Source organism: Tyto alba, unplaced genomic scaffold (genome assembly GCF_018691265.1).
Source record: "Tyto alba isolate M040663 unplaced genomic scaffold, T.alba_DEE_v4.0 Super-Scaffold_21, whole genome shotgun sequence".
Classification (NCBI taxonomy): Eukaryota; Metazoa; Chordata; class Aves; order Strigiformes; family Tytonidae; genus Tyto; species Tyto alba.
The window spans coordinates 16,891,277-16,917,190 of NW_024881295.1; the positions used below are offsets into that span (position 1 = coordinate 16,891,277).

At 40.4% G+C, this 25,914-nt stretch overlaps 1 protein-coding gene across 13 annotated transcripts in view; it reads right to left on the reverse strand.

Moving 5' to 3' along the window:
* Window positions 1-516: 516 nt before the first annotated feature.
* ERC1 (ELKS/RAB6-interacting/CAST family member 1) overlaps window positions 517-25,914 on the reverse strand; it is a 300,191-nt gene continuing 274,793 nt past the window's right edge. For 9 of the 13 annotated variants that reach the window (XM_042795217.1, XM_042795216.1, XM_042795215.1 and 6 more), the window contains 2 exons: window positions 19,141-19,329; window positions 517-7,303 (listed from right to left, as the gene is read on the reverse strand). In XM_042795217.1, coding sequence (XP_042651151.1) covers window positions 7,166-7,303; window positions 19,141-19,329 — 327 coding nt within the window. In that variant the 3' untranslated portion in view covers window positions 517-7,165. Of the gene's footprint in view, window positions 7,304-19,140; window positions 19,330-25,914 lie in introns of those variants that run through there. The other 4 variants (XM_042795223.1, XM_042795221.1, XM_042795222.1 and 1 more) reach the window with 1 other exon arrangement.

The following is a 25,914-nucleotide window of genomic DNA, read 5'->3' on the forward strand; positions in this document are numbered from 1 at the left end:
GTCTCACCAGGAACACGCTCTGCAGGACAGTCTCGCCGGCCTTTGCGCAGCGAGCCCTTCCAGGTGCATTACTCCACAGGCCGTGTCCCTCACACTGACTCAATGCCGGACGCACGTCTGGGATTCGGTCACTCGTTAGCAACGGTTTAGTCACCTTTCCTCGGAAAACAGGCACGAGGGAGACAAAGGAAACAGCTGACTAAACACAGTTGTTGTATCTCCACTTACCTGACCGGTGGGGCCCCGGGGTAACCGGGACACTCCTGCGGCTGACAGCCCCTCACCTTCGCCTTGCAGGCAGCACCACGTACCCCAACGAGTGTTGCCAGGCACGTGGTGCCGCCCAGACCCCCAGTAGGGTTGTTCCAGTGGGGCGGGTGGGCAACAAAAGGGACCTCCAGCCTGGTCCTGGGGAACTGCCATGCCGCCGCCCAGCCCTCCTACCTGCCCTCCGATCCCCGGCACGCAGGGGAGGGCACCGAGCAAGGCACACCGAAATGAAGACACGGCACAGAATTTTTAAATAATTTTATAATTTCCCGATGAACTTAGTCTGTGAATAAAAAAAGAAGAAAAAAAAAAAAATGAACAAAGTGTTTATATTATCAAGGCAAAGTTGAATATAACACATTTTCTTTGCAATTTCATTATCCTGTCAGTAACATGACTCCAGCAATAAAACACATACAAGTTGAAGGCAGCGTGCGCACTTGCATCACAGACATCAATGTCTCCCGCCGCTGTTATTTCAAAAAGGAATTCAAGTACACTAGATCCCATCCCCAAAGCCTGTCTCCCCCTCCGCTAAAGTGCAACACGTCTCTTCCAAAGCAAACGAGGGATCTGTGTCTGGAGTGGATGGAGCATCCCACAGATTTTATTTTTTTAACCCCATAAATGATTTGTGAACCTGGTGTGTGGCTCTCCTCATTTACTGACTTGGAGGGAAACGGCAATATACTGTTTTAGTGGGCTTGGAGCAGCATGTTGGGCTAGCACAGAAATTATTCCCCTGTTCATGGTCCCATTTGATTCGTCCTCCTTCAGCATCTGATCAGATGAAGGCATCTGCCACTAAAGCCTCCCCAGATATACTGTTACGAGCGTGTCAGTGAGGGCCAAATGCGGCTGCCCCTGGGCAGGCAGGGAGGACAGAGACTTGGCCATGTCCACGGAGAGCTGGGAAGATTTGGTAGATTAAAGGAACTCGTAAAATCTGGTGTCAAATTTGGCTTTTAGATAACCACATTTTGTAACAAATAAGAGTACACGTGACTGATAGAGCTATTTTTGCCAGTTTCCAAATGGAAAAACAGTGTTTTGAGCAAAAAGCCCCACCAAAGCACTGAGAACCTAAAGTGGAAACATCTATTTAAAACCAAAACTGATTCACTTGATTTTCAAGATCCAAACTAGAAGTGCAAAATGCGGACAAACAGCATACAGTAAGTCTGATATTAAAAAAAGAAATCATTTAATGAAATTCTTTACCTAGTCTCATAGGTAAAGCGATTTGCGTGGGTCTTTTTGTTTAGAGTAATGTGCCAGTTTAAACTCACATTGTTCCTTTCAAGCAGTGCAAGTCTTTGATGGAACCGCAGCAGAAGGCGGCTGCTAGTCCCCGCCTGTACCATAACGCGCTGCGGCTCTGTGACCGATGCTGGACACAAAAAAATGCAACTCTGATAATGGACACGCCAGGTGATCTGCGCTTGCACGGGTCCCTGGTATCGACGAGTGCAACTGAGAAGACAGGGAAAATTTGGCCAAAGCATTTGGCCCGTTTATATCAGCGGTTCCTACCTTAAGGGACACCTGGTGTTGATAACCATTACCAGAAGATTGATTTCCAAAATACTGTTTCATTCTGCCCATTTCTGTACTACATGTGTATAGTACAAACCTGGGAAAGCAGGAATTTATACAGGGTTTGTAACATTTCCTAAGAGGCCAAGCTGCCTTGGACCTCAAAAGCCTGTGAAAGGCAACTGGTTATAATTATAAGCCCACAAATCCTTTTCCGTACAATCCCGAGAGGAGGAGTCATGGCTTTGTTGTTTCTTTACTTGAATTCCTTTTGATGAAATTTATTTTTATATATTTTTTAAAACACATCTTTTTCAGTTCTACTACTATCTTTTTTTAATCCGACAACAGACACACATTGTTGGTAACTGCCCCAGCCTTAGGACCACACAGACAATATCGACAAGCAGAAAACAAAACAGGAAAAAACACCCCTGAAAAAGTCAGGAGAGATACTGATGACAGGTTTACAGCACTCACCACACACACTGGAAAAAGTCAGGATTTCTGTGTTTAAGCTTTTGACACTAAAAAGTTTTGAAACAGTTTTTCTTTTTTTTTTTTTTTTTTTTTTTTTTTTTTAAAAATAGTCAGCGGACACAGCCATTTTGTTCAGAAGGATCTGCCTGCGGTTGCGTAAGGTTCCTTCCATTTATGTGGAAAAAACAATTAAAAATATTATTTAGGTTAAAACCCCCCCCCCCGACACTCCTTTTCCTCGCCACACTGACAGGACGGGTTGGCAGAGTGGCCTTACCAGGCGCGATGCCCCGCGACGCCCCGTGCCCGACCCTCCCACCCTGCCGGCTTCGCTGGGGCAGTGTTAGTTATCCGCAGCCTTCCGCGTCCTCACCGGTTCCCTCTTTCAGTGCAGGCATCGAGCTGAGCCGACGCTTCCTTTAAATATCAGGTGCCTTGCTTGTACTGTTTCCCTTTTGCATTTCATCGCAGTCATTTGAGGAATACAGGCGTTACATCATGAAATTTTTGCTTTAAAATGGTAGCAGTGCGTGACTCTCTACATACTTTGCAAAGACCCCTTCAGCGATTGGCAATTAGTACAGGAGTGGGGACTCAACCCTGTCAACCTTTATCAGATGTAGAAATTTCCCAACAAATTGAGCACTAGCAGCAGAATGAGTGGGAATTACAGGGCAAATGAAAAGAGGTGCCCCTTTGGTTCACAAAACAGGGTCATGTCTACAAGATTTATGACATTAATGCTCCCTTGTGCAAAATACCGAGAGCCCCAAAGTACCAGAAAATTTGCTAGAGAAGGGATATTCCAGCTGTGCAACCAGAAATGGCACACACAGTTTCGTGCATCATGTCAGACCTTCACCTTCCGTCCTTCGGACTTGGCAAAAATCAGATACTCCAAAGAGGGTTTGGCATTTTCCAGAGGGAAAGCTGGTTAAAGGCAGTCAAAATGAGAGAATACTAGAAGCTTAGAGCTTCATTTGGGAGCACGCCAGGCAATTCTTCTTCCAACTGCAAACAGTGCTCATGTCCTCACCCTGCAATTCTAGTGTTGTAATGTCCTTTTAGTGTTTTGCATGAGGCTGGATTCAGAGGAAAATACGTACTTGGACTCGTGGATACCATGAACAAGCATGGTTGGGGTGTCAGCTTTTACACTGTATATGGGCTTCAGGTTTGAGTTATTTTTTAGCCCAAACTCAGCTAAAATGACTCATTTAATTTTCTACAGACAGCTCCTTAAGTCCTTACATTTCTCAATTTCTCTACAAATGACAGCTTGAAAGAAAAAAAAAAAAAAAAAAAAAACAACATTAAAGCAATTAAAACCTTCACAGCTCCTGTAGCAAATGGAACTTCATTCAACAGGAGTAGAAAAAGCAAGTTTCCCCAGGCTCCCTGGGAAGGGCCCCTGATTTCCTAGAGCTGCTGCGTTGCAGGACTGCTGTGCTAGGAAACTGTCTGCATCTGCCTGGCTGCTGACACTTGGGTATGAGATTTTAAAAGAGCAGTGATGGGTTAGGCAACTGGATGAGCACTGCAGTATGTGTGCACATATGGCCCTTCTGTCATGTGCCTGATATACAACTTTGTGATGGATTACGGTAACAAAATCCTTTCGTTACCCTAAGGCCAACGGTGCAGCACTCCGAATGAGCAAAAATAAAATGATTTCACTGGTCACATTCAGCATTAAATCGTGGCCAGCAGCACCTCCCACATCACATAGTTCCTCAAGCTATTCCCCATGACAAGATCTCTATTGACGCAGGATCAGAGAGATTACCTGGAATAGTTCAATGGAGATCAAGTCGGATCAAGTATGTTCCTAAATGAGATCTGCTCTCCCCAAAAGCACTTTACTGAGGTCTGAGATTGATGTTTAAGATGGGAAAGCCTAGAAGGCCTAGAAGATAACAGCGGTTAACGAGAAAAATTGCAAAGGCCCAGCAATCCAGATGGGAGGAACAGCAGGTGTGTGGCTGGGAGATAAAAGACCAAATGGCCAGTGTGAAAACCAGCCGGGCTTGACAAATCCTCTCAAGGAAGAGGCCGGGAGATGTGTAAACAGTGAGATTCACCTGGCTGCTGACGCATGGATTCTGCACGCGCTGTCGTGACAGCACGGTGCCTCTGGCTGGGACACTTTCAACTCTGGAAACGCAGCCACAGGCTGAGTAAAAGCTGCAGAAGAACCAGCGCTTTCCTGCCATGTGTGGGCCACGCTGTAAACCATGGGAATTGAAATGACAGCCTGAGGTGAAGCACCCCTTGTCCCCGTCGCCTCCCCCTGCCCCTGCCTGCAGCAGAAACGCTATCAAGGAACATCTCAGTAAGAGGTTTACAAGCAGGAGCCATTTGAACCATCGATAAGGGAAATTCCACAGCTTCTCACAGAGGAGGGATTGTTTTACAGCAGGGAACCAGGGCAGCTGGAGATTTGACCATATAAGTTAATGAGATAGTCAGGAGTGGTGGCGGTGGCACGATGATGTTAGGCTGATGGCTCTGATGCTTTTACAGGCAGCATTAAATTCCTTGAGTGAGTAATTAGGGGTGATGAAGAAAAAGCAAGAGGGAAGATTTCAAAACAACAGCTCCTATCGAAACGTGCTGACTCAAATAATGGGACCAAAGGGGTGGTTCTGGGATGAGGCACGGCTCAGTGGTATGTACAGTCACTGTCTACACGCCTTCCGGTGTTCCCCCCTTGCACACATTCAGGTTCCCACTGCTCTCCTCATCCACGACAAAAAAAGCTTCAGACACAGGCTGCTACTACAGCAAGAACTAAAGCTACATTTCCTGCTTTGCAAAGCACTGGCAGTTCAAAACATGGAAAAGGTGTGAATCACCTCTTTGGAGACTTACGTATTTCTTCCTAGTGGACGCCATGGTTATGGATACAGTTCCTTCTGCTGAATCATTACAGTAGAATGAATTGGGATGTGATTTATTTTAAATCAGTTAGTTTTCAATAGAGTCTACAGGTATGCAAGGTTTCAGTTTTCCCTAAATTTCAGTGCTTGTTTGAAACGAAGAGACAGTACGTTGTCCCTTACTCAAACTTTTGCCAATCTCCTTTCTATTGGAAGCAATCGGTCATTTCTAAAGATAAAAATAAGGTGTAAAAAACCTACAGGGGAGCTGTGCTGTGGATTTGAAAGACATAAGAAACGTAGTTTTTCTGAAAGGGCTTGGAACATTTTCCTTAGCGCAACAGTTTAGTGATTAAGCTCAAAATGTATCAAGTCATATGGAATTAAACTACAGGCTCTGAATGAGAGGTTTACTGAGAGGATCCACAATAAGCTAGTGACTAGAAAACCAAGATTTCTTCCACTGCTGTGTAGATATTTGGTCTCCATTTGCCCTCCCCTTGTTCTCTTAAGTAACATGAGAAAGCTAAAGGGGAATAACTCCTTTAAGGAGTACATGGGGATGTGTTAAAGGGTTCCGTCCTGCAGATGCCCCCAGACACACATAACCACCGGTAGCAGGAAAAAACATGTCTCCCCATTAATGCATAGTCCAAGAATGAACACCCAAGTCCTACTCATAAAGTAAGATTCTGACTTGCTACCACAATGACAAACCAACCTACTATTTCAGGTCATATTACCTATCAGCAGGGGCTTTAATGAGTGTCAAAGATGGATGGGAACGAGACTAAGGTCTCTCACATACATATAAGAATTACACTGGTTTAACTAAAGCTGTGATTTTATAACTTTCTACTCAGCTGGGTGCCAACTTCAGCAGAGATGCTCCTCTTTATAAGAATGGGTTATTGCTCTGAACATTCCTCATCAACCTCGGCTAAAGTGAAATAAATTAAATTATAATTATAGTAAGAACTATGTTACTGATTTACCAAAGGTAGCTTTAAAATTATACTTTTAACATTTACAAAATGCCTAAGACTATTCTGATGGCAGCTAGTGTTCACAAAGCTATGGCCTGAAAAACTGGCAATGAACAAACTGTACAAGTTAAATTTGGGACCTGACCTGTTGACCACACCTGCTTGAAGGGAGAGAGCTCTCTATAAAAAAAAGAACTTAGGAGACACAGAGAAACCTCATCTAAAAACCCCAAGAAATCAACAGATGAAACAGTTACCTGAAGAAATGCCCCACTCAGCACTTCAGAGTCAGATCAGTGAACAATAAAAATCAAAGTTAAGTAAACAGAAAGTACCAGTATGCCTACCTTGTTTCCCAGCTTCTTGATGAAGTGACTAACAGGAACAGATAGGGAAACTTTCCTTTCCTCTCCTCTCTCTGTTATTTAAGAACATAAGAAACACTGAGACAGGCAGTGAGACCTGAGCTAGCTAGCTGATGCTGGCCAGTCATGAGCCATTATCAGAGCACACCCAAGTTTGGTTTTAGCACTATGAAATCCAGGCTTTCAGCTTTTATGAAAAAAAAAAAAAAAAAAAAAAAAAAGGAAAAAATAAAGAAAGAAAAAAAAGCAATAAATGAATGAAAGGCAAAGGCTACCCTTCTGCAACCTCACGGAGAACTAGAGCTGCTTGTGTTCAGTGGATCCCCTCTTCCTTGCTCAGCAGACTCGGAAGAGCTCTGCTAAGCTGCATCCAAAAGTCACCATCAACAAAGTCAATGGAGAATCAGATTCTAAAGCAGAAAGTCAGTGAGAAGATGAATGCAAACATGACTGATTAATCATAGACTGAAAGAACCTAGAGAGCATGTAGTGTTCAGAGGGCTTTTTTGCTTTTGTTTTCTTTGTAAAAGGTGCACCAAAAGTTTCTATTCCATTTTCTGTCTTTCATACTCCTCTCCACTCTCATGGCTCCTTGGACTGACTGGGCTTGGCCACTGGTGTGCTGCTCCGGTGGGGCTAATGGCCAAGGTCATGACGACTCCTCAAGTGCATTGACGACTTGCTCCAGGATGTCAGGGCAGTGATCTGCTATCTGCTGTAAGATGGCGTTGGCAAACTCCTGCAGCTCTGCACTTTCCTTCTCGCCCTTCTCTAACTCGTCATGAAGCTGCAAGAAACACACAGAGGCATGGTCATTCTCTGTTGTTAAACGTGCTCACTGCATAACGAGACCTGCCCAGCAGGCTTAGCTCTAAGCTAAACCACCACTTTTAGAAAGGGAACTAGCAGAAGTGTAACGTGCTGGGCACTTCCAGGATTGGCATCTTCCTTTGGTAACTCCCTCACCAGAAACCAAATGCTCTCCCCTCTCTTTGATTCACTTTTTTCATTCTACAGGACCAGGCTGGTGACCTTCCCAGTTAAGGCCATGTCCATGGGAAAACTAACTGGCTTAACTACTCCTGAATAAATTATTCTACGATTAATATTAGAAAAACTTTCTCTGTACTGTGTTTTTCTGAAAGCAATACAGCATTTTGCTAATACATTATTTTAAATAGTTTGACTTATACTCATGAACAACAGGATGTTTCATAGGTCATTACCTCAGAATTATTTCCTATATGAAATCAATAGGAATGTTACATATTTATAAATGATACACTCAGATTTAACCAGAATTCTATTTTTTTCTGTGGCATTAATAATTTCCAGAGACAGTGTTTCCTAACTCAGTCATAAGATGACTATACACAGTTGTGGTGGAACATACACGATTTTTGTTTACCAACTCTGCATTTCCTGTTTGATCACTCGTTGTTCAGATTAGTGTAACTGGCTCAGAATGAGACATGGAACTTCAAAACTTTATCTTATTCACTGTGTCTACAGTCTATAAATTGTTTTTCCAACAGTGTTACAAACCACACCACACAACATATCGGAGTATATGCGAACACAGCTTTTAGCTTCGAGCTTAATGCCATTGCCAAAATTAGGGGCCCACAAAGTCTTAATGAAGAGCAGGAAACATCTGCCTTCAGTAACCTGTTTATCTGCTCAGCAATTGATAAAGTCCATGCTAGCCTGTGAATTGTGCAGAGTCCTGAGTAAGGCTGTAATTTGTGCAAGCATTTTAGGGATTACTGTACTCACAGTGATCTAAGGATCTAACAGAACAAGGAGAAGCAGCACTGCTTACTAGAACAGATGATACAGATAGATTGGATAAGCTTTCAAGCAGATAGCTCTTTCATATACTATATATACAAAAAACTCTTCTGTTTTTTCAGTGATGTGATTTTCTTCTAATAAAGTATATTCCCTATGAATATAAGACAAGCATATTTGTAGCAGGTACACACACTTAGATGGATTCTAAAGTTTATTTTAAGCTTCTGCATGCACAGTTCTTTGTCATTTTGAGCAGCTGCAGCAACTAGTTTATCTACATTTGAACCTTCTTTTAATTATTTTTTTCTAATATTATCTGTCAGTCCTGTAACATTTCTTATTCCTAAGTGATTAATATGTTTATTGGAACTCTACTGTGTTAATACATGACATGGAAAGAATGTAAAATTGGAATTTTACATCCCTGAAGGGTAACTGGTCATCAGTACACACATTTCTTGATCTATATTTTGTACTTCTGTAACACTGCTTGTTGTAGGTTTGAAAAAGAGAACTGACAGGCAGCAGGACAACAGGGATCATTTTACCACTGTAAGAGCACAATGCAGTGGGAAAGGTTATATTTCTACAATTAAAATTCTAATCAGATACAACAATACATCTCTGTTTAGTGATGGTATCGAGCAAAGCACTGGAGATTGTTACTACAAGAAATACTGAGTAAAAACAAACAGCCTAAGAATGACTATAGAATAAACATAAATGCTTTTTAAGGAAGTTATGGTATAGACTTCTATAGACAAAAGTGAGAGAAAGGAAATTAAAAGGGTAAGCCTGCTACACTATTCCCTTTACTAGGCAGGGTAGCATATACTAAATTATTTGGGCTTTGCGTGCTGAATGTTAGTTTAATGTGTTCTTATGTGCTTTGTTCCTACTGGCTGCTGTACTCGCAGAACAGCTATACAAAACCGAGAGGGGCTCATGCCAAGAATCACAATGCAAAAGCAACCTGATCCTGCTCTGCCGAGTGACATGAGCCGGGGAAGTGGGGAAAACGAGAGGGAGGGGAGCACTCCAGGCTCTGTAAGGGCTCTCGGGGGAAAAGGGGGGGAATTCAGCAGTAACCCATAACGGCTCAGAAATGGCACGCTGTGGATAGGCGATTTGCCTGGTTCCAACAGCCTGGCAGAGTTATTAGTCAGAAACTTGCAATGGATGGGTAAGCCTAGGAGAGGTCTAGGCAGCAAGCAGGATTGAAAGAGTCAGCACCGGCAGTGAGGAGCAGTGCTGAATATTAAAAGCCAGGAGACCAGGTTGCAGGGACTATCTCCGAGTCTCAGGTTGCTCAGCCCGGTGAAACCCCAGCGATTCAGGCGGCCCCAGTCACAGCAGCCTGCAAACTGGCTAGCTGCTGGTAGATTCACGGGGTTGGTTTGAATGTCGAACCCTGAGACAGGGCTGCCTTGGCTTCTCGGGCCAGCGCAAAGATTTCACGGTGCTGTTCATCAGAAGGGTGGGAGGTCGTGGGGGGTCGGGAGAGACAGCAAGTAACGGGAGAAGAAGCCAAGGATGTAATTCTCCTTTTCTTCATCTGGTTCCTGCAAGGGGCCCCGGCTCTCGGTCCACAGGAGGGGAGCCAGGAGAGGGCACTGTTAGCAGGGAAAGCGGGGGCTGGCTCCCTGCGGGTCCTGCACCACCACCTGCCCATCCAGCAGCATCCCTCCTCCGGGTGCCCCAGCCAAATCCTCCAGGTGAAGCCCCAGGAAAGGACAAAGCAATTAGATAATCAAATTAAAAAGTATCTCCAAGAGATTAACCTTCGAAATGGAAAGGAGGTTGGTGGAGAAGGGAGAATCCTGCCGGATGTTGCCTTCAGCGGAGCAGTACTGCAAAGTCAGTGATGTCTCAGTTTCTTGCTGTACTAGTCAGCATTTTTGTATTTATAAGACTCCCTATAAAATCAAGGTAAACCCAACAATATAAGCCCATCCAAAATGGAAATAAATCAAATGCAATCAAACAAAAGTACCCCACTTAACCAGATGTAGAAAATATTTCCAAGAAATAAGGTTTTGACCATCAAGAGCCCAAAAGGAGATGGCTCTGAATGCTGAAGGCCAGCAATAATACTTTGCAAATTAGCGTAGACAGAAAGTCTGCACAGCTGGCTGGCAGATGTCTGTGATGAAACATCTTTGAAAATAGTAGCAATGATAGCCTTGCATTGAGTTTGCTAGCTTCAGAACATCTAGGTTTAATAATGTGACTTCTACTTAAACAAAGACATCTTAATTGACTATGTGGCTGGTTGCAGCATTTCTGTATCATGTATGTCATCTCCATTTACGTCATTCCTTTCAGAAACAGCTGTGAGCAGCATACGTCACTCCTCGTTCAGACCTTAATGAGGAACACATCCACTTCTCCATGGGGTAACTTGATTCACCTAGATGTTCGTCAGTCCAAATTTTAGGGAAGTTTCCCTAAAAGTATTACTATCAATTCTGCTCCTGGTTTCCTAGATTTTCTTCTTGTGAATGCAAATGCAATGGGGTTATCTTCCCCATGCCATTTTTCTATGAACATAAAGGAGTGTTAATAGTCCTTTTTTGTTGGCATTTTCAGCTGAGGATATGAGGAGATTCATACACTTGCCTTATAGAAATGACCAAAAAAGTGAAGGCAAGGCCAGATATGTTTGCCCAGTTGGTGACAAGTGAAAAAGACAGCTCAGAAAGAAAAGGATAGCAAGGACCCCAGAAGTGCTTCACAGCATTTATCTTTGGATAGAAGAACAGAAAGGACCTTCAGCATCTCAGGGGAATGGAAACTTATAGTTAAACTCCATCAATGAAAAAAATACCAAACAATTCACCATGAATTTAGCTTGCATTGTGCTTCTCTGGTCCAAGATATTCCAGTATTTATTTAAAGATTAATTGACATTCAGTGGTGAAATAATTTCATAGGTAAGAAATAGGATGCTACTTTTTTTATGCACACTAGGTGAATTGGGGTGCTGCTCTGCAGCCTTTCCTTATCCTGTAATGTAAACAAGGCAACATTAAGCCAAGAGCCTTTAAAATTTATTTTTATGGAGGAGGCTTACTCCCCAAAGTGTTATTTTCCTCTCATTAACAATTCCACAAAAACACTGATATAAAAAGGCAAACAAAAATAAAGTGCTATCTCATCTCAGGCTGTGGACAGTAAAACTGAATACAGAATATGAGCAGCTCGTAGAGAGGCACAAAAAGGAAGTTAACTGCATGACTTCTATAAGGCTACAATACCGGGATCTGGAATTATGTTTCTCCAAAGTTTAGGTGTTTCTGGATCAGGCTATGGATAGTCTGAAAAATACATTTAGAGCTTAAAGTAACAGAAATAAGCATAAAAAAAATATTCAACTGATTTAATCTTAACCTTTGTTTTCTCTCAAAATAAGTTAAAATACACTGTATCTCAGGCAAATGGTCAAGAGCTTTCGCATCTTCCCAGATGAACCAGTTTAAATGTGTATGTTTGAAGTACTGAAAGACAATTACAATACAAACCTTTATTTCTCTAACTATAGACCTATAAAAGGGCCAAAAGAAAGGATCAGGGATATGGAAATCCCAGTCTGCCAAACTTAAAAAAAAAAAAAAAAGAAAAAAAAAAGAAACTTTTTATGTAGACCCTTATGCTCTATCTCGAAATTTTGTTTTTATGTTACCTTTTAAAAAATATTTAAAATACATGCATTTAAAATTTAAAGTAAGATTTCACATTAAACATTCTGTCTTGTCTTTTAAAATCATGTAAACCTTAAAAATACATTTTAAATATATTTAAATACATATGTATAGATTTTACAACCCATTTTGACAAAAAACCCCGAAAAAATTTGTTGGGGGCTTTTGCACCATATATTTAAAATAACTTTGCACATGGGATTTATCCTGCATTCCTGAGCATTTCTAAGCTTTGTGAAGAGCAGAAATACTATTATTTCCTTGGTAATGAATGAATTACAAAATTATATATGTTGGAAGTAGGAATAAAATAAATGCCAGTAAGTTATATTTTGCATTTGACTAGAGAAGTTTTCCTGCAAATCCTGCACTTGCCGGTAATATGTGCATCCTGCAGCAACAGCAGCAGTCATTTCACAGAGGACAATTTTATGCTCATGTAAATTCTGGTGTATGTTACACACTGAGAATTAATGCTGCTACAGTGTACAGAAAGGTGTTATACTGTGGCTGAGTAGAATAAATAACAATTATTGCCTGTACCACAGGGCTATCTGCTAGGGCCAGGCCCCGCCGACATCAGCATGCACAAGGTAGGCAAACCCCACAACCCTAACCCGTAACAACTCCCGATTCTGGCTGTTAAGGGGACTGTGAAAGAGAGTTAGGTGGCTACTTCTCCTTGTTTCAGTTGCAATGCGTTACCTGAGGTGTCAGTTTACTCTCTTGAAGCCAGATTGCTAGGTGCTGCCAGAACCACCCTGTGATGCACCCTTCACGCTGGGCCTGTACCTTGCCCCGCGCTGATTCTGCTGATGAATTAGGCCTCCGTGTCCCCATGGGGATTCTGCCTGTTTAGTCAAGGCAGTACCTGATAGTCATAAACACAGGGAAAATTCACCTCTCTACAAGGCAAATATTAAATCTCTCTATGTCCTAGATGTCAAATTTTTGAAAAACTTTTTAACTGTTAGGACAGACGGTTGGCGGGCAGTTATGATTTTGTACCTGCACAGTGCAAAACAGAGAAGAAAGTACAAAGCAAGAAATATTTGAATGAAACGATGAAGTTATATGCATCCAATTATTTCGTGACCACAGCTGGAGCCCTTTCTACTATTCCACGCTACTTATTTCTCTTTCAGAGGAAGCTCATTACAGAGTCATGGAGCATTCTGTTAGTGCTGAAATTTCTGACAGATATTCCAAGAAAGGAATTTCTGTGGAATATTTTGGTCCATACAATCCAGTGAGCCCGACAAGCCAAGAGAGGACCCAGCTGCTCCTGCATGTGGTTCCTTTTACCCAGGAAGGGTGCCCACAGAGGCCCCTGCAGAATCCAATCTGCAGCCAAGAATCTGCAGCCGAGCAGAATCCATAGCAGCAGCCCACACCAGGAGATGCTGCAGAAACCTTCCACAGGGACCATGGTGTCCAAGCAAGGCACAGAGTATCAGAACTTGTTACTAATAGCTGAACATACTGACAGGTGAGCTGCCTTTGAAAAAATAAGGTAGTAGCTCAGGCTGGTACACCATCTACTTGTAGGAACTGCTTGAAATGAGACCACGGTAAATTTTAGACACACCACACACACACACACACACACACACACACACACACACACACACACACAAAACACTTGACCATGTCGTGAAAGCAGTGGTTTTCCCTCTATATCTCAAGTTAGGAATAGTTAATGCTACTGATTGATAATATATATTTTAATTAAAATGATTGATTTGACACACAAATAAAAATGGATAATGTTATGGTATTATGGATATGGTCAACTTTTGGATAATGTTTGTGAGTTCACCCAGTATTTAAGAACTATGACACTGATCCCAAATTCTCATCCTCACCCGAAACATTAATTTAATATAAAAGCTTAAAATACTATAAAATGTAATGATTTCAGAGAGTTCCTATACCCATTACTTTCTCGACTAAACTCAGGAAATACATTTGCACACAAAGAAGGATATAAATTGTTGCAATTATTACTTCTAATTTCTAACAGAGACCAGAAGTGGGCTGTTTAACTTTAAAATACATTATGCATTCCTGTAAGATTACAAATTAAAAATAAATGACATAAATCAGGTGGGGAAGATAACAAGCTAATGGAAGAGCAGTCAGAGAAGAAAGACAGGGTAAACTCTGAAGTAATAGAGTAATTTAGAATGACTAAATGTAAAACATGGCAGAGTAATTTCTTTACAGAAACTAAATAAGTTGAGTAATTTCTCATAGATGATACAGAAGTAAGACCACAAATGAAATCTGAACAAAGTATACAGGATGTTTATAAAATAGCTATTTGTAATTTAGAGTAAAGTTAATCCCACTTACAATATTATTTGTATAACAAATCAAAATGTGACTTTAATAGTTTCAAACTCCAGCAAGCATACATGCAATTTTAAAGTGGAATTTGAAAGCTACATACATGTGGTCTGGTGTTCTTTCGTACGAAAAGCTTAACATTAACTTTGCTGAGAGTGAAATGTGAATTAGGTGCAATGTAAATTATGCTCCTTGGAACCAAGCCATGACTATTTAGCTGATACAGCAGGTTGTGACTGATACAGTGAAGTGACATTATCACCTTTTTCTTTCCTCTGCTTTGACCACCTGAGCAGAAGAGACTTTCCTGATTTCTTGGGAGAGGATTAGTGAGTAGGAATTCCTAGATGGTCCGTGCTTTGGCTGAGGCTGGTACACAGGGAGAGGGAAGACAACCTTTCTTCACTACAAAGGCTCTTCCGTGAGCATAAAGATTTTTCAAAAGCACCTCTGTAATTCACAGCTGAAGCAGTCATAGGTGCAACGCCCTGTCAGCAGTGGGGTGAGACAAGCTCCCATAGCAGGCGTCCTCTGAGAGAGTATCTCATGGAAACACAACTGCCCGGGTCACAACGCAAATGCTGCTGGAAACACCTCTGGGAAAGAGGAACAGGTTGTACAGGAAAAAAATGGTGCCTGGGGGCCAGCAGAAACAGGCAGGACCCCCAGCAGCCCAGATGAAGCCAGGACATGTCAGACATGGCTGGAAAGAGCAACGGATGGCAGGGAGCAAAATGCCTCCTCCTCTCTGGGTTAAGAAAATTATTTTAATAGGATAGGTCCTCTTCTGTTGGAAGAAGTATTTTTTTTCAGAACAACTGTAGGACCTATTGAAAATACAAAGCTCTCCATAATATGAGGTTCTGCAAGCAATAAGAAAAATTTATAACACTGCTCAAGCTATTAATGGAACAAACACTGTTGCCTACTACTAACATCTGGTTGCTCTCTTTGGTTGTCTCTTTTTACTTTTTTGCACTACTGCCTTCTAACCACAGTGCAACATGCCACTAGCAACATATTTAAATGATGATTTTCAGCAAGTTTCTGTTTCTACTCCATTCTTTCCTTTTGTAAAGATAAGAGAAAAATGAAAACTTGAGTATAAATAAAAATGAGGACCATGTCATTAGGTTCTTAGTGTCATTTCCTTTCATATAGAAATAAAATCCCTCACTTAAGGCAACCATCTGAAATGTGAAATGTAGCAGCATGTCTACAGAGCCCAAGAATATTAACATAATGATACATTTAGGATAAAGTGGAAAAAAATATTGCATTTAATAAAATTTGCTAGGATAATGCAATCATTTATAATGAATGAATGGAATTTTTATTTCTCAGTGTTGAGACCTGGAACATTCTTCCTTCCTTCAGGTAACTTCAGTTTTTTAATAAGAAGAATTGAACAGGACACAGAATGGGTTGAAGGAGGACAGTTCCAGAAACAGTGCTGGTTAACTTCTTTGGGGACATTGGGTCAGAACTGACTCACAGGAATATTTCCCACCACATGAATAACTTAATGACATGGTTCTAAGCACTGTAGATTCTTTATTGTCCACAACTTAGTCTAGTATACTAGTTTAGACTAGATTTTGAGATAACGTATACTCAAAGTACTGGCTTCAAGCCTTCATTACAAATGGACCCAAATTTTAGTACAGTAAGTCAGCTTTGCAAAATGTCTTTGATAAAATGCCAACAAAGAATGTTATAGCATCTTGGCCTCACATTTTGATTAAAATCAGTCGAAGTCACTATGGAATATAGCTGAACTTAATGGTAGCATAAAGAAACTAATATATGTGAGAGGTACCAATTATCAGTCAAACTTTAAGAGTCCACAAAATTATTTATGTGGCAACAAATTCCCCTTAGAACCACAGTGTTGATGCTGGCAGATGCTTTTCTGACGATGACTTATACATTAGTTTCTGTGGATGTGCTGGAAGAGTGAAATGCTTACATCTACTTCATATACTAGTTTTACCTACCAGAAGAAGCCACATAAACCTCTTACTGTTTGTACCTGAGCCTCCCCAGCAGGTGAGGGGCGTGCAGGGTATCGTGGCTATCATGAAACACAGCAGGACAAACCTTCGCCAACAGTAGTTGCCACAGTGGGAAATCACAGCTCAAAAGGCAGCAGTATGGAAATGATTTCTCAACTATTCATAAAAAAACCCCCAAACTAACTAAATAATCTTATTGGTGAGAAGTGGATATGTTGGCATCATTCTTAAGTATTATTGGTGTTCAGTTAAATGTATCTTCCCTAATCATGTTAGCACTTCTTAACATTCAAGAGGATTATTTTTTTCCCACTGCGGCTTGTGAAGCATTATCTACCGAAGATCATATTAGAAGGGACAGGAGTGAATTTAAGGCACTGTATTTGAAGTAATTCACAAAACTCATTAAAATTCCAAAGATACAAAATGGGTATTCTGTGATGGGCTCCTGCGAATCTGGAGAACTGATTCCCACCCCGCATGGGAATACTTTAAACACAAAGGAAATTCTGCAGAAAAGCTCCATGACTTAAATGAAAAATGTGCTTTGTAAATCGAAATATATTCATTAGTTTGTATTTTTCAACAGAAGCTTGTTAAATACAATCTAAGTGAGTATGGGAAAGCAGAAGAGACTGCTGCATTTTATTTTAGCAGATGTTAGTTACTCATGGGAATCACAAATGGAGTAGTAATTTTAAACAACTGTGGCGATAACTATGCAGAATTAAGACAATAATGGGAGAGGGTAGAAAAATACATTTTTCTCTTCTCCAGAACAACTTAGATAATTCTTTTTCTTACAATTTATACTTAAGTGCTTTCTTTACTGTGTAACCCATAAATGTTGCTAATAGACTAGCAAAGTTTGAGTGAGAAGTATTATCTTTTATTAGACCAGTACACAGAACTGGAAAAAGCAGATGCTGTTTTGGGCTGACCGTCTACTCAGAAGAACTTGCCAAGGAAAGCCTTTTCTATTTTCTTTAACTACGCTCTCCTGAGCAAATAGAAGATACCACCTATCCCCACAGATCCTGATTATATTCAAAGACCATCACAGCTATAACTGACTAGTCAATTTATTTCAGGGATATCCAAAGTTTGCCCACATCCAGCCTTCTCCTTTGTTTTCAGAGAAACCTCCCGTACGTGCTACAGGTTTTGACATCCGATGCTTCATCCCAATTTGACAGACAAGGCGGTTCAAAATGGTATGCCTTGTGTTTTGATCTCTAATGTAGGAGCTGTACCTCTTTAATGTATGAGGATGGCAGGCGTTATACTGAAAAACTTTCAATCCTGTATCAGCGATTACAGAACTCAAGAAGTAAATAAAACGCTGACTCTGGGTGAGTAGGGCCTGGCAGTCTCTGCAGGGAAAAGGCATGTATCAGGCCTATAGAGGTAAATGTAGATATTAAGTGAGGCACACAGCACACGCTGAATCAAATACATGTGTGGAGACACCTACAAAGACAGAGATCAACTGTCCTGTACCATCTAGGCCCTGTTACAGGTGCATTTATCTCCAGCAGTCTGCTTTTCTTTCTGAGTTGTTAGACATGCTTCTGTTGTCTTCCTGTAATTTGGCTGCTGAGCTGTTCTTTCCAATTTTTGGCCCAAAATTCGGCCTTGAGTTTAAAGTGCAAGGAAATGAACTTAAACATCACACAAGAAGAAAACCAGAGCTGAATTATTCAGGATAGGCTCAAGATAGTGTTCACTGACCCGCAAATCCACTTTTAACTACATAGGCCTTATACTAGTTTGTGTGCATACTAGATAGAGTTTGGAATAGACATAAGAAAGTGACTAATTTAGTGAAAGAATTGGCATTATAATCCAAAGTCAGGGTCAAAAAGACAAAATTAATAAATTTATTTCTGGTACAAGTTCCTTATATTAGTTTAACTAAAAAAAAAAAAAAAAAGCATTCTGTAATATGGGAATAAAATTAAAAAGTTGAAAAGAGAAATAGGAATGAATGAGAAAAAAGGGTTGTAGGGAATGATGAATTATTGTATGAAAACGAGATAAAAGCTGCCAGTGAAGGGATTAAGGAAGGAAAGACATCACCAGAGCTGGGAGAAAGGAAGGTTATTTCAGTAGTTGAATTATAGCTAGATTGACAGTCTCTGTAGAGACTTCATCAGATAAGCTGTTATTAAGCCCTTTTAATTCTGTATGCCAAAACTCCTGGAAATACACTGTTGGACTTATGAAATCACTTTGTGTGTGTGTGTGTATAAGCATGGGTGTACTGCATCTAGAACACTGGGTGCAAATCTCAATTTAGGTACCCAGGTAAGGTGGTAAGCAGAAAAAAATTATTGGCAGAACATACTGTAACAGAAGGTAAGGACATTGTATATATTTACATAAAAATGTGCCAATTAAAATATAAATTATTAGTGTAATTAAAAAAGATTTAAGATCCTTATGGCTACATTAATTTATAAAGGGCAGCTAAGATTTGTTAATGGGTAAAACATGGCAAAAGTGGTATCTCGCAGTTTGATTTCCCATGAGTGTATAGATGCAGGGCCTCAAATACTGATAAAAGAACAGATAAAATTCCATAATAAATATTAAATGGCAATGATTCAAAAAATTACCAACTCCTTCTGTCAGATGAAGAGTAGACCTTTGCTACCTGTTTTCAGCACTTACAGAATGGTTTCCCAATGTTTTGGTGTGGCACATCAGTAAGAACCACATCAACAGTTCAGGCCCTTGTTCAGAGCTTCAGACCACAAGCTCACCTGCTCCTGGGTCATCTTCTGCAGCTCTTTCTCCCAGGCTGCCCGGTCATCATCCAGGTGGTAGGAAGCAGGTGGGGTGAGTCCACGCAGAATCAGGGGGTCACGGTCATGGCAGAGGGCTGTCAGATGTCCAATGTACAACTTCAACTTGCTGCGATTCTGATCAAGTTCTAAGAGGGGCTGGATTATCTGAAGTAAGAGAACAGAGACAGTGAGGAACAGCCTGAGATCCAAGCAGAGAAGAAGGCAAAGATCAACCTCTGAATTACAGTCTTGTTCAGCTTCACACTGGAAGAATCCTGAACATGCTCCCTCCCCTGCAGCATATCTATCCCATAACCCACCAACCATCCAGCTGAAGCAGAAAGAAACCAAGTACACTAGGAGAAGGGGACATGGGGATGATAGCTGTCTGATTAATACAGGAAATAATGATGATATGGGTGAAAAATGTAACTGTATTAAATTGAATGCATTAACTGTACTGATTATCTAGAAGTACTTCAGTCAATTATTTCAACTCCCTGCTTTAAGAAAAATTATTTTTGTTTTGATAAAAGATGTCTGTCCATAACTAAGGCAATAGCAACGTAGATTTTAACTGGTTTTGCCAACAAACATTTCATTGTAACTTAAGTATGCAATAAACATGTTCTAAAGAGAACAGTTTAATATGACGCCAAGATGTTTGTTTCTAAGATGAATATATCTTTACTGTAGGAACTGGATAGAGACATATCTTAACCTTAAAGAAGGTTAAGATATAGTTTTCTAGATTTTTTTCTGTAGTTAAGATATAGTCTTCTACAGTTTTGAAAAGGCAATGACTTTCATTTATTATTCAAGACAGATTCTATACCATAGACTAAAAAATTAAAATCAAAGGACTTTAATAAGTACTATTTTATTTCATTGTACTTTACCCAATCTGAATTTAATCCTTGTTTCTCATTGCAATCCAAACTGGAATCATCCAGTTCCCTTAAAAGTATTTGAAAAGACATTTTTCATGTGTTTTAAAAAAATTCAGAGCTCAAGTGCATAAAGACATACTGGGAATCCCTTACTATGACCCTCCAGAAGAATACTGCTTCGTACGGTTCTAGGTGTTTATGGGCATATATTCAAAACGGCAGTAATAGAAAACCCAAAAGTTTGCAGCTAATGAAAAACCAGGGAAGAGTTTGGCTTAGTGGCTCCACTCCATAGAACGAGGTGTGGAAGAGACAGGCGCGGATGTGCACCAGCCAGGAGAGCTGGAAAGCCGTGCCATGGTACCGGCAACTTGCCTTTGTGTTCCCAGGCAGGGGCTGCACCTGCTGTTTGTTAGCAGGTGGGGAAATCTTTTCAGTAGGACACCTCTGACACTGCTAATGAATAAGGAGTGAGATAATCTTTGAGTCAACAGGAACAGGGTGCTGGCATTACTTTCAACAAAGACTCTGGCTTCGACTCCTTTTAATAAGGCTGTCAGGGCTCACTTAGTTTGCTTCTAATACTGTTCTACATGGATTAATTTCTGTAGACTGAGAGCATCTGAGAGCCATGGCTGAACAGCTAACTAATGTCAGGCTCCCCGTCCTGCAGAGCATAGCTGTGCTCTGCAGCCTACACCAGAACATCAGGGTGGCTGCAGCTATGAAAAGCCACAGTGACACGGCAGCTGTGGTAGAGGAGACAGGCAAGGAACCTGCAGAGAGACCGAGCTCACGTGTTTGATTAAAAGCCCTACTGCTCTGTGCGGCCTTGGGGCAACACCTCTTTGCAGACATAAACACACATGTAAAAATAATGGTTTGATGTATCAAGACCGCAAACTGCAGCAGGGCAGAATACTCTGCTCTCCTGCATACAGAGCAATAGGAAGGGATATTTCAGTAGCATCAACACAGTTACATTTCACTTCCATCACCAAGCACAACTGTATTTAGCCAATTATATTCATCAGCTTTGGTTGTTTGCCGAATTTGAGCTATTTGCCCCAATTTCTTACAATTTGGGTTACCTAGATTATGATCTGAAAGTGTACTGCCTGTGCAGGTGAAAAATAGTGATGCCTCTAATTAACTGATGTCTTTCCTATCTTTCTCACTATTTGGTTTGCCCACAGCGGGTAGAATGATGGAATATCACATCTTAAAAATATATGGTTTTATACAAATGTGAAAATTAAGTAGTCAGTGGCTAATAACTCGTTGTCCAATCAATGAAGTTGCTGCCTTGTATCCTTTTCAGATACCGCAGCTCTATTGAACATCCATCAGATGCGCAGATTTCCGCCTGAAAAGAATCTGCCTTGTCAACCTTCCCGCCTATTCTTTGTGAAACCCTCCCTGATATAGAGAAAGCAGAGCTATCTATCAAGTAATGATGGAAGATTTTCATACAACAGTTGAATTTGATTGCTCAGGGACAAGTCCCCTTTGGAAGCACATTCCTCCTGTACCCCTCCCCCTTACCTCAAGCTGGAAACAGGCCAAATGAGGCGTGTGAAAGTTCTTAACTAGCAGCCCTCCCAAAGCTGTTCGCAGAGCAATCATTCCTCTCACTTGGGATCCATTAAACCCTGCCAGTCAAGTACAAAATGCCCTTATATCTGCGTTCCTGCCATATCTAATTTGAACTAGCCACTTAGCAAGAGGCACTGTGCTTCCCACACAGCAGAGCTGCCACTGCCTTATCTCAAGAGGGTGTAAGAGCATTTGCTAAGTGGAAAGGCAGGGCAGTGCTGGATTTGTAAACCACATTGAGTTCTCATGATCAGCTCAGACCCGTTGGGCTTTCTAGGAAAACAATGGGTAAACAGACCAAATCCAGGAATATCTTCTAAAGCAGCCCTGATTCATTAATTGCCCTGATAGGTTTAGGCCATCCTCATCAATGCGTGGAATGAAGTCTGCTTAATGTACCCTCAAGTTCAGAATATTAATGGCCAGCTAAATTTGACAACATGTTTCACTAAAAAAGGCAATCACTACAACTCTGAAGCAGAAACAAGAAATGCCTGACAAATCTCTGATACAAACCCAAACCCTCTCTACCAACTGATAAAGACATTTGGGAACATATTCCAAACCAAATTCAACTTAGAAACAACATGTTCAGGTTTCTTGAGATTTCGCAGATTTTTTTTTTAGTCTTTGAGCATGACAGATGTGAATCTAATTGTAGTTGTGCAAGTCACTGGAGAAAAAAAATGCTTTAGAATGGAATTAATGCTGTTTCTTCAGTGGTAGTGCTGTTGGTATACAATGGTCAGCTGAAATATGGGTAACTATTTAAAAGTTTTTTGTCGTAAGAGTCTGCATTTAAATACACATACATACGCTGCATAGGTAAGAAAGGGTACTTGTAACTGAATGTGGTTGGAGAGACCTATCTAAATGTTTGGCCACTTTTACTGTGAAAGATGAATACACTTCCCATACAGAGACTGTGGTGTCTAAAAGTTTGTCTGAGCAGTGTCTAATATAAATACACAAAAACACGTAGGTGGTTATATGAAAAAGAAAACCAGTGAATGGGTGGTAGAAGTGCAGCAGTGTCAATCTGAAACAAATGTGATATTGACTATCCATAGGCATCTGCAGAATAAAGCACGGTTTTAATCAATGCCTAATAGGACTCATTCACCGCAATCACCAGCTTTAAATTATGGGTTCTCCAGGCAGAAGGGCTCATGACCTGGTCACCTTTCTCCCTGCTAACATTCCCCTTCTTCTTTGAAGGAAGCAACCACTTTTCTTTTGCAGAACACCAAGTAATTAACTTTACTGAGTTAATTTCAGAGAATACCTTCTAAATTTCTACTTAGCAATAAATCTTCAGCTCCCATTTCAAAGAAAGTCCTATATGCACCCCTAAAACCTTGTATATTTTTCCTTCTGTATTAGTCGATATTGTAAAAGTTATCTCCTTACACAACCTGCCTTACTCATCAGAATCATGCATCAACATGCATGCTGATTGTGCATCGACAGCAATAATCTTGTTCTTACAGATACATGCCTATGATTTCTCTGAGCAAGCAAAAAAAAAAAAGGAGAACACAGCATCTTCTTGACACAGTAATGCCAGTACAAAATGCCATACATACACCCGGCACTGGCATGCCTGTTGTCATGCTCCCCTATTAGCTTGACTACCCTACTTGCACATACGCTGTATGTATATATTCATTACAGAACGCTAAAAGGCAGAGTAATGCAGGTAAGTGGTCTTCATTTGCAATCAAATAATTCAGTAGATTTTTCTCAATTTACCCATAAATCTTTAAATATTTGAGAAAAAACCCTGGAAGAACAAATATACCAAGAAGAAAATAAAATAGAATTGACAAGTAATCTTGAGGTCAAAGTAAATAACATGAGGTCAAAATTTCACTGGTTTTGTATCAAAAGTGTTACAAAGAAGTGCCGACAGAATCAATCTGAAAGTTTCCAAGGACTTAACTAATTTGAGAAATGTTCTAGCTTGCTAGCCTGGTCTACGGACCTTGAGTGTTCTTTGTAGATCCTGCAAAGGCATAAAAAAATAAGGAAATCTGAAAAAAATCCAACCAAAACCCCAAACATCACCAAAGACCCCCTCAAAACTTCAGACTGGACATAACAAATATGCTTGGAAAATAAGTTAAATGGAGGTATCCCTTTATCTCCTATCAATCACATTTTTCATGTGAGAGTGGGAAATAATTTTCAAACTTTGTTACATACAGATGCAACTATACTACCCAAAAAAACCTACTTCCCAAACTACCATTACACATGAGAAGATGGGCTCAAAGTCTGGGTAAATTCTTATGTTTCTAAAAAGAAATCATTTCAAGGAGGACCTGACAAATCTAACAAAAGATGGAGTGGATCACAGTGGGTCCTCAGATGCCTCCCTGTATCTGCGTTTTATTATAAACATTACCAGACAAGAAAATGTTGCCTATATAGCAAAATATCTTATTCTGCGAGATATGGAAATAAACTAAGATACCAAATGAGATAGTCTGGAAGTATTTGAATGGCAAATTGAATTACACTTTCTTGCTCAGACCATTTGTGTGTGTTTGGCAACAAATGCAAGGGTTCAACTACAATCATCTCGTAACTATTGAATGCAATGGAGTTTTATGAGGCATGAATTTGGCTCAGAAAGTGCAAAGCTTTCCCAAATTCAGAACAATTTATCACTGATGTCTTCCCTTCATTATTTTAAATGGAAACAGAAGAAAGTTCTCAAAAAGACACTGCCTGACCTCAGTTCAGTTCAGCTCAGTTCACTGCTGCACAGATACTTGGTTTCTTCAGGAGACCACAAAGCACAGGGACAGGCTCAGTTTTCTTTAGATTTATTTTAAAGACAAAACCAGGGGTTTAAATCGAACCTTCATCATTTTCTCCTCATAAAACAAAACAAAACAACACAACATACATGAGGAGCTGTAAGATTCTGGCTATTTTGACAGAGCTGTCTTAGTTCATTTCTGACAGAATCAATTAGGAAATCATTTTTATATAGCAAATTCTTTTTGAAATTTTTATACACCATGAACAAATCCCATGGATTAATGATTTCCAGAGTTCACCCTCTTCACCTTGGGAAAAATCCAGAGCAGAAAAAAAAGGAACAGAGAAAACAAAAAACAAGGAAAGTAGTTTTGTCATTAGTTCCCTGTTTAAATAAAATGTTCTCCCCATAATGTAGGAGAAGCAAAGAATTGCAGTGGATTGGTAGGATTCCTAAAGCACTGAAATGAGAGAGTAGTTAAAAAATATTTTTCTACATAACAAATCCAGAAGTCCTTTTTCATGACACCGCCAACTTTTGCTTACATGGGCTGTGGAACAAAAGCTTGTGGGGAAGCATGTGCGGAACAGCAGGGACTACTGTAGATCAGAACTGAAATACACTGGCAGGGCTGTGGGAAGGTTGTAACTGGACCATGGGGGGAATACGAACGTTCAGGAATGAGGTACCTTGGCACAGCTGAAGGGGGTGTCTACATACAGCTGGAACTTTACCTGTTCCGTCAATCCCTTACTTTCAAAAGCAAGAACATTTGCCCAAACCCTCACTCCTAAATATAACTAATTGCACTGTGCACACATTGCATCTCTTGCACACATTGCATCTCTTTCTTCAGTACCAGTCCATATGCTACTTTCCTAGATGAGGCAGAGGAGAGAAATCTGCGGCTTAACTGCGAGATGAGAACATACAAACTGAAATGCTGTTCTGTCTAAATTTTCTTTTGTCTTCACAATTTATTAGGAATCCAGCAACCCAGCAGCTTAGTTCTGGAGCAAAACAGGATGGGCAAAATCAGGCAAGATCTACAGAGAACCTAAAATCTTCTATTTCAATACATTAAAATCTCCTTCATTTGAGAATTTAATTCCTGTAAGTTGTGTTAGTTATCAGGTTAAAATTCTGAATAATAAATTAAATTACAGAAAGCTGTGAAACTGGTTAGTCAGACCTATGATACTGACAATTAGACTATCAAGAAAAAAAAAGTATTCGCACATCAAGTGAAAATAATTTTAACAGTTTGCAGCTTGTACATGACACTACAGATTTAAATAGCATCTTCCCGATCAAACTTTTCCAGGTGTAATTAGGCAAGTTTTGATTTCGTGGAATCCATTAGATTTTATGGCGATTCCTTCTCTACAAGAACATAGCAGCTTGACAATAAGTAAGAACAACCTGCTCATATTTTTAATCCATTCAAGCTTTCTAGAACTTGGTATCTGAATAACAGTGAACAAGAAAGCACAC